This window comes from Diuraphis noxia, unplaced genomic scaffold (genome assembly GCF_037042655.1).
Source record: "Diuraphis noxia isolate RWA-SAM2 unplaced genomic scaffold, SU_Dnox_SAM2 contig0002, whole genome shotgun sequence".
NCBI lineage: Eukaryota > Metazoa > Arthropoda > Insecta > Hemiptera > Aphididae > Diuraphis > Diuraphis noxia.
In genome coordinates this window covers 36,907,890-36,926,699 of record NW_028301712.1, presented here as the reverse complement: position 1 = coordinate 36,926,699, position 18,810 = coordinate 36,907,890, and the positions used below count along the sequence as shown (strand labels likewise).

Here is an 18,810-nt window from a genome sequence, read left to right as displayed (position 1 = left end):
TACCACGGGTCAGACAAAAGAATATCCACATCTAATTGACAAACCTAGACTACTTAGGTAGAAAATTAAAAACTAAATGTTTGATACATAATACTATAAATCTTCTCAACCGTTGCAGCTCAACTCTATAAGAAAATGATGCAATTCCTTGCTTGAGAAAATTCATTTATATATAGCTTTGTATTTTACTTCTGTATATTAATAAAATAATGACATATTTCCCTATGCCACGTTGATGCGTTTATTTTTTTATATATGCAAACATCTCCTGACGGGTAGACTTATATAGTGTACAGATTTAACCACCATTTGTTTGTTGAAAATCTACCCATGACATTTTTTCCTGGTAGATTATAGCTTTAAGGTAGATATAGATATTGTTGCATACAAAATCAGATAGGTAGATATAAAGCTGCACATATTTTTCGAACGATGAAATGACACTCAAGTTTTAGGCAACTGTCAGACTATAGCTTTACTGTTTTTTCGATTATATCTATTATATATTATATACTTGTAGGTAATACTATGTCTAACTATATTATATTTCTGCATGTAATTTCAAATTGCATAATTTTATACGAATTAGATATTTGATATTAAACAAGGACTTAAGTGTTTGGTGATTAAAATTTATTTATTATTTATAGTTGTGTATTAAATATCATACACATTAAATATGAACTTATTAAAAACTCAATAATGATAATATGAAATAATATGATAATCATAAATCATTTACATTTATAATTATATAATATATGGTTGATCAAAAATATAGAATCGGGTATGACAGATACGCTCTACAATATTATGTCTACTGCAGTCCATTTAAGTGACAATTATTGTGGTGAGTGATAATCGGTCGTAACCGGAAAATCGAAACTGGTTCAAATATAATATTATATTTTCTGGCATAATACGTGTTCGCCGTGTTCGGGTAGTGCGTATGTATACGTTTCGGATACACTGGGTTTACGGGCTCTGCAATATTGTTTCGAAACTATTATAGTTACGTATTAAACCGAAATATCCATGCAGGAGCAATCGAAGAACTCTATAGCAGCTATCGTTACTGCAGGACCGACGAGCGATCCGCGATCGACACCGTTTGGCCACCACTGGGCACTGGTTAATGGTTATACGGGCATAAGTACCTACGCCTATATAATATTATAATATATACGCGATAGGCGTTGTCGACGACCACCACAGCGAGAATCACCGGGCCCGCCGCAAAGCGGAAGAGGAACATACAATAATAATAGTAGTAGTATAGTAAATAGTAATAGTAATATTTATGTCTATCGTACGGCTATTCTGACGATAGGTAGGTATGCCTAACGTGAAAAAAACTGAACGGATATACGAAATATACATATGGGTAGGTATAATGTAATATGTTATATTTTATAACGCGTAAATTATTATCATTCCCATCGGCCGCCTACTCGACTGGCTGCAACGAGACCGGAGCTGAGACTCGCACTATACACACGCCGCGACGGACGCACACCAAATCACATACCTATAAAGATAAATAAATATATAATATAATATATCGGTTCTCGTAAGTGTTGTATTACTATAGAGTATAGACCATAGAGTATATATTGCGCATTTTATTTTATATATAAATATATGCGTAATGCGTATATATACAATGTATATCCAAAGACGGTCCGTCCGTCCGCGCGACAAACGAGAACGAGGAGGTTATAACTAATGGACTTTGCCTGTTATGCTATGTATACAGTGTATATACGTACATAATATATATCGGTGTCTCGCTGCAGTGTTCAACCCCGTCAGAATAACTTTTTTGGTATTTATAGTTTTGAAAAGTTATCAAAGTTGCAGTCATCATAATTATATTATTAGTACAGGTACTTTTTGTTTTTTTTTTTTTTACCTATATACTATTAACGTAAAATCATGAAAAATTTCGCGTTTCACAAACATCTGCAGAGATGACTAACTCACGCGCGAAGTCGCAAGTTATAGGCATATACTGTTTCTAATAATATCTTAATAGTTTTAACTTTCAAAGTTCAATTTGGATTGTGTGTGTGGTTTAAGTACAGGTATATACCTAATATTGGTTCACATTTATTGGTAGAAGGGGGGGGGGAGTAGGTTATTCAGGTGAAATCTGATATATCTCTTCCTTATGGTGTATATGTAATATGTATGTGTTTTTACTTCATGAATCCGATCAGTTGTTTGGTGCGGCCAATTGCGCCTACGCAGCCAATATATAATATTATAGTCGGACATGCAGAGAGGTCGAATGTGCATAGTAAGTCGTGATAGGAACGGTTGCGTAAGAGTGCAATTATACGATGATAAACACCCTGTACGTATATTTATGTTTACGCCGACCATAATAATATTATTATTATTATTAGGTACTACTACTACTGCCACTACTACTATACTGCACCACACTGTAAGTACACGACCCTCTCGTGGTGGTGGTGGTGGCAGCATTTGATATTACGCATTCTAATCGCGTAATGTTACGTCGTTGTCGTATCATGCACGCGGGGAAATCGCCATTGTTTCACCTGTGCTCTGGCATGACGCCGTGATGAGATTCCTTAATGACTACTACAGCGTAGTGCGGTCGACCGTTCGACGCAGAGTCGCTTCTCGATCGTACATAATATAATCTATAGTATGATATATATATATATATCATGTCATTATATGCAATCCTTTGTTGATCCGAAATCACTTTGTTGCGCCACGTCGTAGGTAACTGATAAGTATACATATATGATATACTTCAACGGAATATCGGAATAGGTACTTAAACATAACATGTTATATATGTAGGTATAGTATGTTGTGTTTAACCCTGTATACTACGCATTATATTATTATATAGGTACTTCAGCACGAGTATAAATATACGTGTACAATATTTTAATGTATAATACCATGTTACTTTTATTTGTGAATTGTGATATGGTTGTGCTTCGATATATAGGTTTTGTATAAGTAGTGTTCCCGACACATAAACTGCATATTACTCATAAATATGTATATTATATTATTATTTACTATAATTATATCGCGAGTGATTTCGTAGTTCTATACACTCTCATTTTTAGGAATAAAATCGGTTTCCTATATTTATTATATTATCTTACAAATTTGACAATTTTATGTAGGTATACCTGGTACAGTGGTACCTATCTTATATTTATTGAACATTATATATATATGTGTGTGTGTGTGTGTGTGTATGTTCAATGTGTACGTTTACGCCATTGAATTCCCGAGTGGACATATTTTATAATAACACTAAGTAAAAATAAACCCGCAAATTATATAAGCAATAGTTACTACGATTTATTTGTATCTCATTTAAAGATTGTTACCATCCATAAATATATGCAAATGTACAACTATATATGTTATATATATATATTATATAAGCACCTACCTATATACGTTATATATCGTAAATAGAACAAGTAAAGAGCTGAATACATAATAGATACATTGACGGTTTTTTTACTTTTAACCGCAGCTTGATATAACGTTTTATTAATTATAGGTGCGTTTATATAGGTACACCTATATATATTTACACATAAACACATAAATGGTGTAGGTCAATAATTAATTGTATTTAAAAAGTGTGTAACGAACCAATACTATACAACGATTTATTTTACTATGAAATAGACTTGAAAAGTTGGTATTGTATAATATGTCTATAGACATCTACTCGTATTTATGGCTATATATTACATTCGCTTACACCTGCGCGGTTGTGAAGAGTTTGCGATAAGTCCGCAATAAGGGTCATCAAGTTAGAAAATGCCAAAAATAAAAAATAAATACATTAAAATATGATTCTTCGATAGATTTAGTTTCTTGAACATTCTTAATGTACTTTATACGTTTCAATTTATTTTAAAAAACACTATCACCGTAATACTTGGTAAGGAAATGCAGGCAGCTTAAAATCAAAATTAGGATCGCGGGCATTAAAGTCTCCCACATTAGTCACGTAATAAGTTATTTATTGAATACATATTATATGTATAAGAATGTGCCCATAAGGGCTTAAGTACTTGAATTTAAAATTTACACATTTATTTTACAAATCAAATTATTTGCTATATATACTAATCAATATTATTTGTCAACAATATAAATTATAAACAGAAAATAATTATATTTATTATTATATTTTTACTGTCTTAAAAATTATATTATACGGAAACATTTCTTATGAATGAAAAAGCTCACACGGCCCAAGGAAGTCTTTTTCGTCGAATCCAAATGAAGAAGAATAAATTAATATTGATATTTAATGACATAATATAATAAATGAGATAGTGTTAATAGTTGGACTTGTTCGTAAATCATGTGTACACACATCTTTTCGTCATCTTGTCGACGATATAGTAATATTACAATAACTATATATCAATATAATTACTGATACATTTTTTTCATAAACAAAACAAAATACTAATATAAGTAAGAGTAACGACTGATGACGAAAAACAATATTTTGTGATGTATTTGAAACGAACTGATTATGAAAATGAGCATTTCCGTCCAACTATACTCTATGGCTGCAGTGTTTAATACAATATACTCAATATAGTATAAATTATATACGTTTTTTACGTAGGTAGGTGTATGGTTTACATATATTATATAGATGGTTAGAATAATATTATCAATAGGCATATAATATAATAACCACTAGCCGGTCTGGCCGATGATGCCCGAAAAACTGGTCACGTGTCGAAACAGAACGATTTCCAAACAACACCCACTGGGCACGGACTTCTCGCTTGCCCTCGCGGTCAATCGTATAGGTAACATCTTCACGGCGGATTATTCACCGCCACCGCTCGATCAGAGTTTTCGATGTTTATCAATCCGTCGAATTCGCGACCTGTCACGGTTACTCGTTGCGTCATCCACATACATCCTGTGCCGATTGCACAAACGCCCTCCTACCACACACTTCCCTGCTGCAGTCCTGTGTAATGATAATAATAATATAATAATAATATGTATTGGTAGTTGGTACACAATGGATGCGAGCACAATTATACGAGTGTACATAATATTGTACGAAGAGTATAGCAGTACCTATATAATATATTATTGCAGTTTTGCTTTCTAACCTCAAACGGACATATTATGGGTACCAATAACGTATGTGCGCATATATACATGCACGCGACCATTGTACACGCCAAAGGTTTCCGCGTCCACGTGTGTCGGATTATAATGATAATACGTTTACATATCATTATTATTTACTATACATAATATATATACGCATATAACACGCACGCCGCGAAGAATGATAATTGGTTAGGTATATAATAATATAGGCATATATACAGTATTATATATACATATGTAATATGTTATATTTTATCATATATTATCGACACTGCTACAGTCTCGTAAAGGACGATTTTGTTATTTTCTACGTTCGTCTATTGACACGGTTTCGGTTATTACTCATTAACTATTATACTTCCCCCTTCCCACTCTAGAATGTTATTATTATTCAACCGATTTACCGCGGAGTGCCGTAATCTCCTCGTCGATATTTCAATTTTTATTGCATTTCTTAATTTTATTAGTATTGCGTCAATGCAGTCACTTGTTTATCGTCGAGTCTTGCAAATTCATAGGTACGTCTTATATAAAGTGACCATATATTTTTTTAATCAAAACGGGACAAAAAAAAAAAAAATCATAATTATTTGTTACAAATAAATATTTTTAATTTAATAATATTATTAGCAAATTTCTGTGGTACTTACAATGTTTTTAAAGCACAAAAAAATTAAATTAACTTATTACACTTCCTAGGTAATTTTATTATTATTAACAAAATGTTTTCGTGTAATAATTACAAAATTAAATACTTGTATATTTTTCGTTTGAACAAATTTGTTGTAGTAAATCTGGCGATGACTTCAGGAACGAGTAAAATTCTGTACAAGACATTTTAAAGTTAACTTTTGTTAGTAACATTGCTTTTAAACTTGACACTTGTAGCTGTGTTTTTTCGGCCGTCCATAAATTGTTCATTAATGAAATTTAATATACTTATACGATTTAAAATAGGTACCACACAATATAATTATAAGCAAGAGCATCTAAAACAGTTGACGGTTACTATAATACTAATACTACTAATACTGTAACAGTGTAACAGTAACAATAAGGTCAATACTCATAGAAAATATTTTGGGAATTTTGTTTTAGTGCTGATATCACAGCGATTATATAATACATTAGATTAATTCGTGTTAATACGTCGCGACAGTAATTATTTTTATATTTTACCGTTGTCTCGTTATCTTATCTAGATGCCATTCACGGTCAATAACGTCAAACACACACCACACACGCACACATAAGAAATAAGATATAATAAAAACGATATTTCGTCAACGAACATTTATTTTCATTATTTTTTTTGTCTACTTTTTGAAAACGGGACATTTTAGTGTCCCCAAGATTTCCCAGGGGACAACGGGACACAGATTTAAAAAACGGGACTGTCCCGTTCAAAACGGGACGTATGGTCACCTTAGTCTTATACCACGCACATTACCTATTCATTTTCCTACACCTATAAGTATCTTATAAATTGTATAATAATTTAATTTGCTAATAAGTAGTTTAAGTATTTATATTTATATTTAATTTTTTTACTAAAATTTCGTTACTTGAATAGCTATTATAACATTACAAGTGTTACGCATCATACTACTATTACTTTTATTCTAACTCTGCAGCTTATGTTATGTTTAGACTACTTGTTACATATATTATATATACACTAGTTATACTTACTTTTTAACCGGTTATAAAATAACGTATTCATTCATTCATTACTAAAATGTTGGATTTTCAAATCATAACAATGACATAAACGATTAAATATTCATTTATTACATGATAAGTTATGTGTTATAAAACAGTCAGGTATAACCAAGGAAGTATATAAATTGATGTATAAATTGATGTATAATATATGATATTATATTATGTTGTTATTGCCTGTTGGTTTTTTCTTGTTGGCAATATGAATGGTAAAATTATTGATTACCTTTGTGCGTGACTATACTGTTAATTGGGTAGGTATTGTGTTAGAGTTTCAATACATTTTGTGGTTTTAAATTAGTGTTTCAATAATCAGTTGGGGTTTTCCTTTTATCATAGAGTTGCTTTTATCATCGTCGGTCACGTTTGAGAAAAAAAAATTGTTGGCTCGATAATTTGCCGATTCAAACACAAAACTAATACTTTGTACCAACATTACACACATAATTGGTTCGTACACATGTTAAGTATATGTATGTTATAATTATTCGTGTATATTATTATACTCAATTTTAGATTGTAGGTACACACGCAACAACGAAAAACCAATTTTTTTCATATTCTATTTGATTGACCAATTTGCTTACTCCATAATCGTATTTACCGCAGTTAAAGAAAAATTTGCAAGTCGTGACATGTATCAAGTCGACATACTCGATGCATCATAGTACAGCTGCACATGGAGATCGTAAAGTAAATTCATTACTTTTAAATTTCTTATAATTTATAACCGAAGGGCGAAGATGAACATTTTCTGACCACGGTGCTTACTGTTACGTGCTTCTTTATATAATATTATTATTTCGTTGATAACAACAGGTTACATTCACAATGTACCTACATAAAATATATTTTATCAAACTTTAATCATAATAAGCCGGAAATTTTTTTTCCTCGAGCCCAATAACGTATTAGAACATGGTAAGTACATTGTGTACATCACGTTCTATACACTCGCACCCATCTTTGTTTTGGTCGTCATCGTTAGTATTATTATTCAAATAATAAGTTAGATAGGTAAAATTGTACATCGTTTGCTCGTTACAGTCAACGTACTGTATATTATGTGTTATGTGTATTATTAGTATTGCTATTATTTATATTCGTGTGTGGATGTGGTGCATTGTTCTGCATTGATTGGAAACATAAATTATGATACGGTGACGAGGTAGGGTAACCCATTACTCGATAATACAGTAACAATGATGCTTACATCACACCTTCTGTATATTATAGACGCGTGAAACCAAATATTAATCAATCGATCTATTGTCGGGTAGATAATAATGCGAGATGCAGCAGGTATACATTGTACATAATATAATATGATTATAGTGTATTGCAGTAGGTATACATATCACACATACAGGGTGACATGTCTTTTAAGTGGGTACACTAATTATCTCGAAAAGTATTTACTTTTTCAAAATATTTTTTTACATGGTTTCAAGTTGTTGAAAACCAACGTTTTTATTAAAAAATTATATTTTTAAATATTTTTTATCCTTATCATTTTTTAAGTTTTTTATTTTTTTGAATAACAACATAGAGTTTTAATTTCCAAAGCAGAATATTTGTCTAAGTATTTTGATTCATAAAAATCGAATTTAGGGCTAGTAGTTTTTGAGTTATAAGTATTTAAAGTTTAGATTGGTAGAGTGGAGTGGTACGGGGTTACCCCGCAAAATGTTAGTCCACTACTCCGCTTGTCTAAACTTTAAATACATATAACTCATAAACTACTCGTCCTAAATTCGATTTTTATGAATCAAAATACTTAGAAAAATATTCTGCTTTGGAACATGAAATTTCTATGTTGTCATTCAAAAAAGTAAAAAACTTAAAAAATGATAAGGATAAAAAATATAATTTTTTATAAAAACGTTGGTTCTTTAACAACTTGAAACCATGTAAAAAAATATTTTGAAAAAAGTAAATACTTTTCGAGATAATTAGTGTACCCACTTAAAAGAATCACCCTGTATATACACTATACACGTCCTGTATACATTCTGAGCATAAATAATTCTTGCATTGCGCTCGTGTAGTATACCTATACTAGTGGATTATTATTCTATCGTACTGGCACGCCATCACAGAATTGGACGACAATCGCACATATATCGATGTATCCATGTATATCGGAGACAAAAGCCCGACGCCAATCCGTAATACATAGTTACGTTGTGCATGATCTACCGTAAATCCTGCAGGTATATACAAGAATATTTGTAATTCTATTTTTTTTTTTTCGTAGGTACTGCTATTGTACATATATATAGCGATAACGGATCGCGTATTTCACGCAGTCGTCCGTTATGTTATATTATGCGTTTGCGTAATACCTCGCCATCATTACGACGCTAATGTGAGTTTACACTGACAATTAATTCTATGCAGTCATTCTCTTCTGCTTATTATATTTCCGGTAGTCATCATCACATTAATATTATACTTCGGAGTTGAGACTTTCGCTGTTTGATAGCGTAGTAAGTTGGTTGTTGTGTGTGGGCATCGTTGGTCGTTACTGAAATATTGTTGTGTTAATAATATTTTTACAATAATAAAATGTCTGTAAGTTATAACTATAATAATTATTTATGTCCAAATTTAATATCTATTAAAATTATATTTTGCTTTTTGGTATCTAACGCAGTTATATCCACGTGGCCATGGTCTACAATATAATACATTTCATTTAAAGTGCATAAATGCATAGTAGACAGTTAGTAGCACTGAAGAGTGTAGACTCAATTTATTTTCAATGGTCACGAGTGATGTGATAGCTGCAAACGTATAAACAAACAACATCATTAGCCTGGAATTAAAATTCAAGGTTTTTTTGGGCATTACGACGTAAAATAACCAAAGTGGATGCGTTTCTTAGAATGTTTTGTAATAAAACCGTATTTATTTACATAGAAACGAAAACTTGTACAAGGCGTAAAATAATATCATCTAATTATTCCGACGATTTCGGTGTGCTACCGGATAATATAATATTATAATAACGATCGCTCAGAGCCGCGTTTAGCGGGGGTATACGACGGGGGCAGTGCCGCAACTTTGTACATATTGGTGGGTGTGCGACCAACTAAAAGGGCCCATGTACAGAGGCACGGGGGAATGAAAAGTATAAAATTATAATTTTCTTAAGGGCGGCATATTTTAATTTGCCCCTGGGTGGCAACATAGCTTACCGCGGCACTGCGATCGCGGTCACAGATGATAATTTATTAATATACCATATACGTAGTTGTTCATCAACGGTTTCTGCACGTTTTTTTTTCGGGAACCAAATTCTAGCGATTAGAAAACAATACCAAGACTTTTACGCGTACCTACGAATTTAATTTCTCCGAAAATAATAATTGAAATATTCACTAATTTTTTCGCGGACCAAGAGAAAAAAAAATAGTCTCGCGTGAGAATCGACGAAAATACAAAGATTTTCTCCGTATTTACCCGTTCTCTCACACGCACGCGCGCACACGTATATAGACGTGATATTATTATATTAAGTAAGTTGACAAACCAGAGACCTTTCTCCTGCCAACAGTCACCGGTCATCACGACGACGATGACGACGACGACGACGATGGTCGTTCACCTGTACGCCACTGCCGATATAATAATAATAATAATACGCACTTCGGCGAGCGGCTATATCACAAAATCGATTAGCCGGCTATTTCACCGGGCCGCGTTTCGTAATCCTCAGCCTGGACGGGGCCGTTTCGATATAATATACCGCGTAGTGGGTATTATATTATTATTATTAATGGATACACGCAGCGGCGGCGGCGGCGAGGACGACTACCTCTCTACCTACTGCCACATTATTCATACGCCGGTTGCAGTTGTACAGGTGAGCTGATATAATACGCGTCGTAATGCGTGCGCTTACCAGCGAACGAGAGAGAGAGTGATGTGGCGTGTTTTCGGACGCCGTCGCGGCGAGTTCTACCGAGAGCAGTTGTCTTCTTCGCATAATACAGGGTGTTACAAAATACACGATTAACATCGGAGTATTGAAGAGCTTTTTATTGCCGAAACTATAAAATATCCAATTACAATATTTTTGCCAATATCGTATACAAGCTCCGCAGATCGTCTTGAGTCGTTCGGTGTGTGTACCATATTCACATTCAACGGGATTACTCATCCTACATAACCCATATTCCAGTTCATCTCAAAATCTTTCTAACATATGGGTATACCTATAGCGCCTACTGAAAAGGTTAAGGTCGTTTATAGGATGAACGGGAATATCGGTTAGCTATTAAGAGGGTGACTTTAGAAAATGATCAAGAGGGACACAAGTACAATATTGATAAAATTATTGTTTTATTGATTTAGTTTCCACAATAAAGGTCTTTAAAACTCAAATATTAAATTCGTTACACCCTGTATATTATGTTTTTTTCCTACACGACTCGTATAAAAACAAACACGTGTAGTAGACTTGGACGTGAAACAAATTTATTCCGCTTTGTTTTATTGATGTTATTTTTTTTTCTGAGGTTTCCTCTTTGATAGAAAAATCTTCCAATATGATGCATCTATTGGACGAGTGTTTAAAAAATACAACTGTCGGCGTACACTTTTACGTGAACATTATTGGAAGGTATATACATTAAATGGGTAATACGGTATAACGTATAACGTTACGGTATATACTTTTATTATTTTACCATAATACTAAGACACATGTGCTTTAAAATTAGCAGCAGTCGTTATTGTTGTTGTATACTTGTATACACATTATTTATAAACAATCGGCGATGTTGGTGTAAATATTTTATGTTTAACGGTAGTATTATACATATATGTGCCGTTTTATATTATAATATAGTAATATTATAGCAATATTATTATTATCGCCGTAAGTATTCCTATGTTTTCGTTGCGTTTTAACAGTTATACGTCTTATACCAAATTCCGACCATGTTACATTGTTTAGGTATGTATTATATTATTTTACATTTACACGAATATAAAATATGGTTGTGAATAAACACTATAAATTATAATAAATCATGTTAAAATGTTCCTTTATTCGTTTGTATACATTTACTGAAAACAGGACATATTTATAAAAAAAAAATTTAATTTAACTATTTTTGGGTTTAGAATATCACCCGTATGCTTGGAAAGTGACTTATACTTGACTTTTAGTCAGTGTTATGGATATGTACCTACAAACTATATAAGCACGTATATATATATATGACATTATAATAATATAGCGTTCTCCTTTCTGCAAGTGCCGACAATAATTATTTGGTACTTGTATTTTTTTTTTCTTTTCATCTTTCTCTCACTTCCAATGCTGTACTTCTATATTTTAACGTTATACCTTTATAAATAATCTACATTGTACTTAATATTCTTAATGTTATCTAGCACCTAATTTAATGTTTACATTGTACAATATGCCAATAACCTTAGTTGTCGCGGCTTTAATAATAAAAAAAAAAAAAATGATTATTTGATTCCGCTCACAGACATAATACATTAATTCAGATGAGTGCGCTGTTAGTTGGAACATATTATTTTTTTTATCATTATTAATATTATTATAAAGGTAGATCATTTAATGTAATAACTATACAAAAGACTATGATTGAACCAAAACGGCGATTATATTGAACTACGAGTATAGCGGTAATGTCCGCAATAACCTCTCATTCGTTTATAGTATAATATATTTATGCCTTATGGTAAATAATATTGGCAATGGAATGCGTTTATTATTACAGTTATTAGTTATGAGTTAATAAATATTATAATACCTGTATATTATACTTTTTAAATATAGGTAGACAGAAAATATTAACGTTAAAAGCGACACGATAATTTCTAGAACGGTACCACCAACTGCCAGTTTGCGTGTGTACGTATATACCCTATAGTTATAGGAATAACAAAAAGGAGAACAAAAAATTGGATCAATAATCTCGTGATTGAGAAATTTTAATAGAATTATCGAGTCGTCAACGTCTATAATGCGGTGGTTTTTCGATCGATAGATCGAATTAAATTTATTCGTAAAACAAGGTCAACGTGGCTCCATAATAGACTACGTATATAATAATATCATGTTATATCTATGTATACTTAGCCCAACAGTCGTATCGATCGGACAAATTGATTGTTAACGGAGCCTATACAATACAGTAACTTAAATTCACCTGACGAATTATTATTCAATGGCGATTAGTATCGTTAGAACCGATAGGAGAAAATTAATTGCAAAATCGTCAACAAATGACAGTCACGTGTGACAACTAAAAAATGCGTTGTAGTTACTGTATAGGTAAATGGTATATTTTTATCACACCAAACAAAATATATTTGGTTTTAAACGATGCATTCCATAAAATGATCATTAAAATTACATCAATTATGAATTATGATTCATGAGAAATTAGGATACGTAAAAAATACAAAATGTTTCAGAATAATTATCATATTACTGTTATGTATAGTATCCAAACTCCACAGTACCTATAACTTGTATGTTATAAGACTATAAATATATTCAATTGATTTTTATTTTTTATTCTAAATTGGCTGCTGAATGATTCAGAAATATCGTTTTGACGGGTTTCTTCTGCTGCAATATCTTTTTTTGATGTTAATGTTATCAAAAATTTTGAATTCCTATTCTTAATAGTTTGGAAATTTAAAATTTAAATAGCAGATAGCAGTTATTTATGTAATATTGTGTCATATTCGATATTCTTTGTAAATATAAATGTAAGCAACCTTATTTAAAATTAAATTTTAAACACTTTAAAATTAATCAAGATCTATTTGAAATAATTTTATATGGAAGTAATGTAATTAAATTTAGTAGCTCTAATATTCAAAATAAGAAAATTTTGACCTTCACCGAGTTGAGCGAAGCGAGACGAGTGCCCAACGGCCAATTTTTTTAACCTGTTCGTATTTATAGCTTTATATAAATTCCAAGTAGCACGAGCAAATACAATGATGTGCTGATTTTTTGTTACCTACAACCAACTTAGTTTAATGAGATTTATTAATATTAATTGTATTGGTAGTCACGACTTATAAACTTCTTTTTTCATCACCAAATATATATTTTTATGTAAATTAATACATTGATAAATCATTTTATTTTTTATATGCCATACTCATAGGTATATTATAGTGCTATACATTTTTTTGATATGGTGTACTCAAGGACATTAATCTAGAGCGTTTCAAATCGATCAATCTATACTTACCAAAATGTCATATTAAACAATAAAATAACCAAAGTAAATAAGGCAAGCTGCAATTTTGAAAGTATAAACTAATTTATGTTTAGTCATACACTTCAAAATCAATTAAACATATAATGTTGAATTTATTATTTAGTTTAGTTGATAGGCTGATTTCAGTAGTATGTTATACGATTTTAAATCAAATCTTATTAGTTATTACCAATTATTATTGAAAAACGTATTAATATAACACACTTTACACACTCTTATATGATGTAATATTTAAAAGCTGTACAACATTAAAACTGAATTTAATAGGATTTGGTAACGGACTTTAAAAAAAAATAGTTTTTAAGTTTTTATGAATGATATAAAAACTCATATGAAATGTTATTCAACACAATTTCTATGGGCTAAGTTCAATGTATTGATGTATAAAAATACACTACTTAAATTAGTGTTACGTTTCTTATGTAAAAAGTAATAGATGCTATATTGACGTCTTGTTTTTGCCTTACTAGAACTCTTACGACTATTTTGTAAGTTCATAAATTGTGTATACCTAGGTGCCTTTATGGTTTTATCTTCCTATAAATAATATTTAATATAATATATACTATATAGGCAATTACTATAATAGTGTTCATTACTACCAAAAACATACTTTCTAAGTATTTTATTTCTGTTTTGAATTTGTATAGCTTCCAGCATCCCCATTTAGAGTTGATATATTTACACATATCATTTAATATAACAAAAAAAAAAGAAAAATCATTGTTGCACAATTTTTGAATATATTTTAATGTATTGTACAAAAATTAATGTGTTTTAAAATTATAGCATACATGATGAACAATTTGCAACTTTGTGTAACGTTTTTTTCGCATGTCATTCTCTATAAATAGGTACCTCCTAGTATAGGTATAAATGTACAAATCATTATATGCGTGTCTATTTTGTCTAATTTTTGTAGAAAGGAAAAAAACTGATGAAATGAAGTTAAACCTATTGTCACTCGTGTGCACCCAACTCGTGAACTATTATCGATATCCGGTAATCTGTTGATTATATAAAAAAATAAATACAATTTGAAATTATGTAATCGCGGACTTGAGTGCATTTAGACGTGCAATAGAAACAATTGTGCGAAACCATTGACATCGGAATCTAGACGACAATTGCTTTTTGTCGCAATGTTTATCCATTTTCAATAATATATAATATACGAGTATATAGTTCAATAACTTCAATACGACGTGGAACACGACGCGCGAAATCATGAAACTGATAATGATTGTACACGTTATACTGCTGATGATATTTGTCATTTGGTGTACTCGCAACACACAGGACTGCCAATTAAAAAAATAATAATAAGGAAGTCATTACAATTGAAAATATGTATTCGCACTTCGCACATACCAAGACTTAGTCGTTAAAATATCTAATTATTGATAGCATTTGGCGTCTTCATGGCGTTACTTTAAGTTAAGTGTATAATATTATATATTATAGTATTATACATATACGTATAAAGTTTCATCGTCGTAAAATTCCGGTTATTTTTTTTTGCTCTTGTGTTCACTATTTTGACCTGAAAAGAAGATTACAACCGGTCCTACAATTTTTTTTTTTTTTAAATAACTGATGGGTGTAAAGTTTTGTATACTTTCTATATCCGTATGCATAATAATAGTGTATTAATAATAATAATAATAATACAAAAAAAAACAGATCGTGGGAGAAAGTGTTATATGAGGCATAAACCGGTCGTACCCAATCTCGACTCACGTCGGGCGTCACCAGACATGGTATCATACTATCATACAATTGACCAACTAATACGGTTTTATTTGACCCATACGTCAGGCATTCGCTTAGCTAATGTTCATTTAAATTGTTCAAATTGTTGAAGTTCCTCAGTTAATTGCTGTTTTATCTGTTAGTAATTACGTCCACTGAGGCCACTGAGTCACGGATAGATGATGGGACAGGGACATTTGAATAGGGCCTAGTACACGGCAGTTGTACCAAATTTTATAGTCCCTCAGTTTGTGTGTTTTATATTTATATTTATATATATTTATATGAACGGAAATATTAGAAACAAAAGTATAACATTGTTAGTTGAATGAAACGACAACGTCGAAGACGATGAAAATTGTTGAGGACCACACAAAACACGGTGCAACCGCCACCTGTATGCAACTACCTAGCTATATTCTATAAAAATCTATCAATTTACAATCCATTTAAATATTTTTCTCACGCATTCGATATTATTTTTACATTTAAATGGTGATTATAATCATAAGACATTTGAAAAATACACACATATTGTGCACATTATAGTATATTATCGGTCAACTAGTAATTTATTTAAAATGTTTTAGAATTTGGACATAAGCTTTGAAACTGCGTTTTAATGTATTATAATTATATTATATTAAGACGCTTAATATTTCCGAAAACACTGCAATAGTTTTCATTAAATTTATTTGTTGGGTGTATGAATTAACGAATGGGCATATTATAATAATCAGCTACTATGACAAATACCCATCATTTTATCTAATTTATAAAATTTAATTAATCAGAAATCTAAAGACGAATAAATTAATAATTACAATACAATATTTTATTCTCGTGAGTCCCTGGTATAAAACTTTTCTAACAATAATCTATTTGTTTTTTAGATGATTTGATGTTGGTGATTCCTACCAGTATTCCGGCTGACGACGAGCGACCTGCGGCAGACCATCGCCGGCAGCGCAATGCAACCACCAGATCGGTGGTCGGCACTCTCAGGAGAATGCCGACGCCACCACATCATCGGGGAGAATCCGGACCGGTTCCTTTGGACACACTGACGGATGTCAACGAGTCGTCAATGCCCCGGGTCAAGAAGAAGATCAAACACAAACGGACGTGGGACGAACCCGAGGCTCAAGGATCCGAAGTGCGGAATGCCACTTCCAAGAGACCAGACCGGATCAAAACCCGTAGGCGGTTGTTAGTTCCATCATCTAGCACGGCCAGAGCACTTCGGACGGCCGTCGTGTCTTCACCGCAAGAAGAATCATACTACGATTTTGGCAAGAAGATCAGACACCCGGTACAGTCGCAGTCGCCGTCCACGCATACCACGGTAGAAGGACTCAACGCACCGTCGGACTCGGAAACCAGGACGTCAGTCAGGTTGCCAGTAGTCGTCCAGCAAGTGATGCAAGACGCCATTCCCCGAGCCAGAGTGCCCGGACCACCACCACATAACCGTACCCACAGTGCCGTGGCAGCGACTAGGCGGCCTACAGAGAACTCGGCGCCTGTAGAATGCTTGTATCCGAGGTTCAGCAGGCGGAACAACAAATCGCGGGCTCGGAGGGACGTACGGTGCTTGCCAGAATCGGATGGTAGGACCACGAGGATACTGTCAACCGTCGTCACGTCTGTGTCAGTCAGGGGAAGCCCTCAGAAGAGAAATGATTCTACTGCCGATCTCAGTCGTCATTCTATCGACAATCACCGTCCAGCAGACGCCGCCAATGATGGTGACGACGCGACAGGCGTGTACAATCACGTTTCACCTACGTCTACTGCGAGTCCGGACTCCACGGTGTCGGCGTACCCGAAATTCATTCGAAACCGATACCGAAACATATCGCTGCCCGAATACTTGGAAATTACCAAAGTCAATCAAAGACGGTTGAACGGCACGGCCGTCGCTGGAACCGCGACCATAGCTTCCACCATTGCCTTCATCACTACAACTACCACCACCATATCCACAACCACCGCCTCAACTACAGCCACCCCCATATTTGCGTTGGCTTCCAGTCCGTCATCCCCGGACCATCCAGTAGATGGTACCACTGAAACGCTGGACACGTCCACAACAGGCGACCGGTCTTCCACCGACACCTCTCAGCCGCCACCCACCGACTTGCAAGATTTCATTTACTTGAACAACGGTACGTCAGAAGCGCCTGCCGACGATATCCCCAATGATGCCACCACCACGGTTGCCTCCACCCTCCACACCACAACCACAGCTGATGCAGCCGTCGAAGCCCGTCAAAGGAGGCCGCTACTGCAGCGTGGAAACGTCACAAGGCCATCAGCTGAACACGATGTGGGTGTAGTTTATCCAGACGGGCTAACCACTTCCGTGTACTTTTTAACGTTTTTGGCCATCGTTCCGTTGGTGTTGGTAATTGTTTTCGCGTTCAAGCTGGCCATGCGACGAAAAAAGAAGAAGGTGTTTGACAGTTCGGAATATTCTTCCGAGTACAACCGCAGCCCACTGGACTTCAACACGATCACGTCTTCACCGATCACCACGAAACTTCCCAGGGTACCGCAGCACATCGTGTGGGACGCCGAGAAGACGCCCGCTATGCCGGTGCCGATGAGCAACAGTCGTTGGGAGTTCCCCCGGGAAAAGCTGCGGCTTCAGACCATACTCGGTCAAGGCAATTTTGGCCAAGTGTGGAAGGCAGAAGCGGATGACATTAGCGGACACGAGGGACTAACCAGGCTAGTCGCGGTGAAAATGGTTAAGGAGGACGCAGCGTCCCGGGAGAGGGAAGATTTGATCAGAGAGTTGAGTATTATGCAACATCTCGGGTCACATCCAAACGTAGTCACGTTGCTGGGATGCTGTACGGAGAAAGGTATAATGCATAGG

General features: G+C 33.7%; 1 protein-coding gene across 1 annotated transcript in view; it reads left to right on the top strand.

Moving 5' to 3' along the window:
* Nucleotides 1–18,810, top strand: part of LOC107161572 (uncharacterized) — a 54,290-nt gene that overhangs the window by 31,534 nt on the left and 3,946 nt on the right. Inside the window, exon 2 of the mRNA XM_015508033.2 lies at nt 16,820–18,796. Coding sequence (XP_015363519.2) covers nt 16,820–18,796 — 1,977 coding nt within the window. The remainder of the gene's footprint in view (nt 1–16,819; nt 18,797–18,810) is intronic.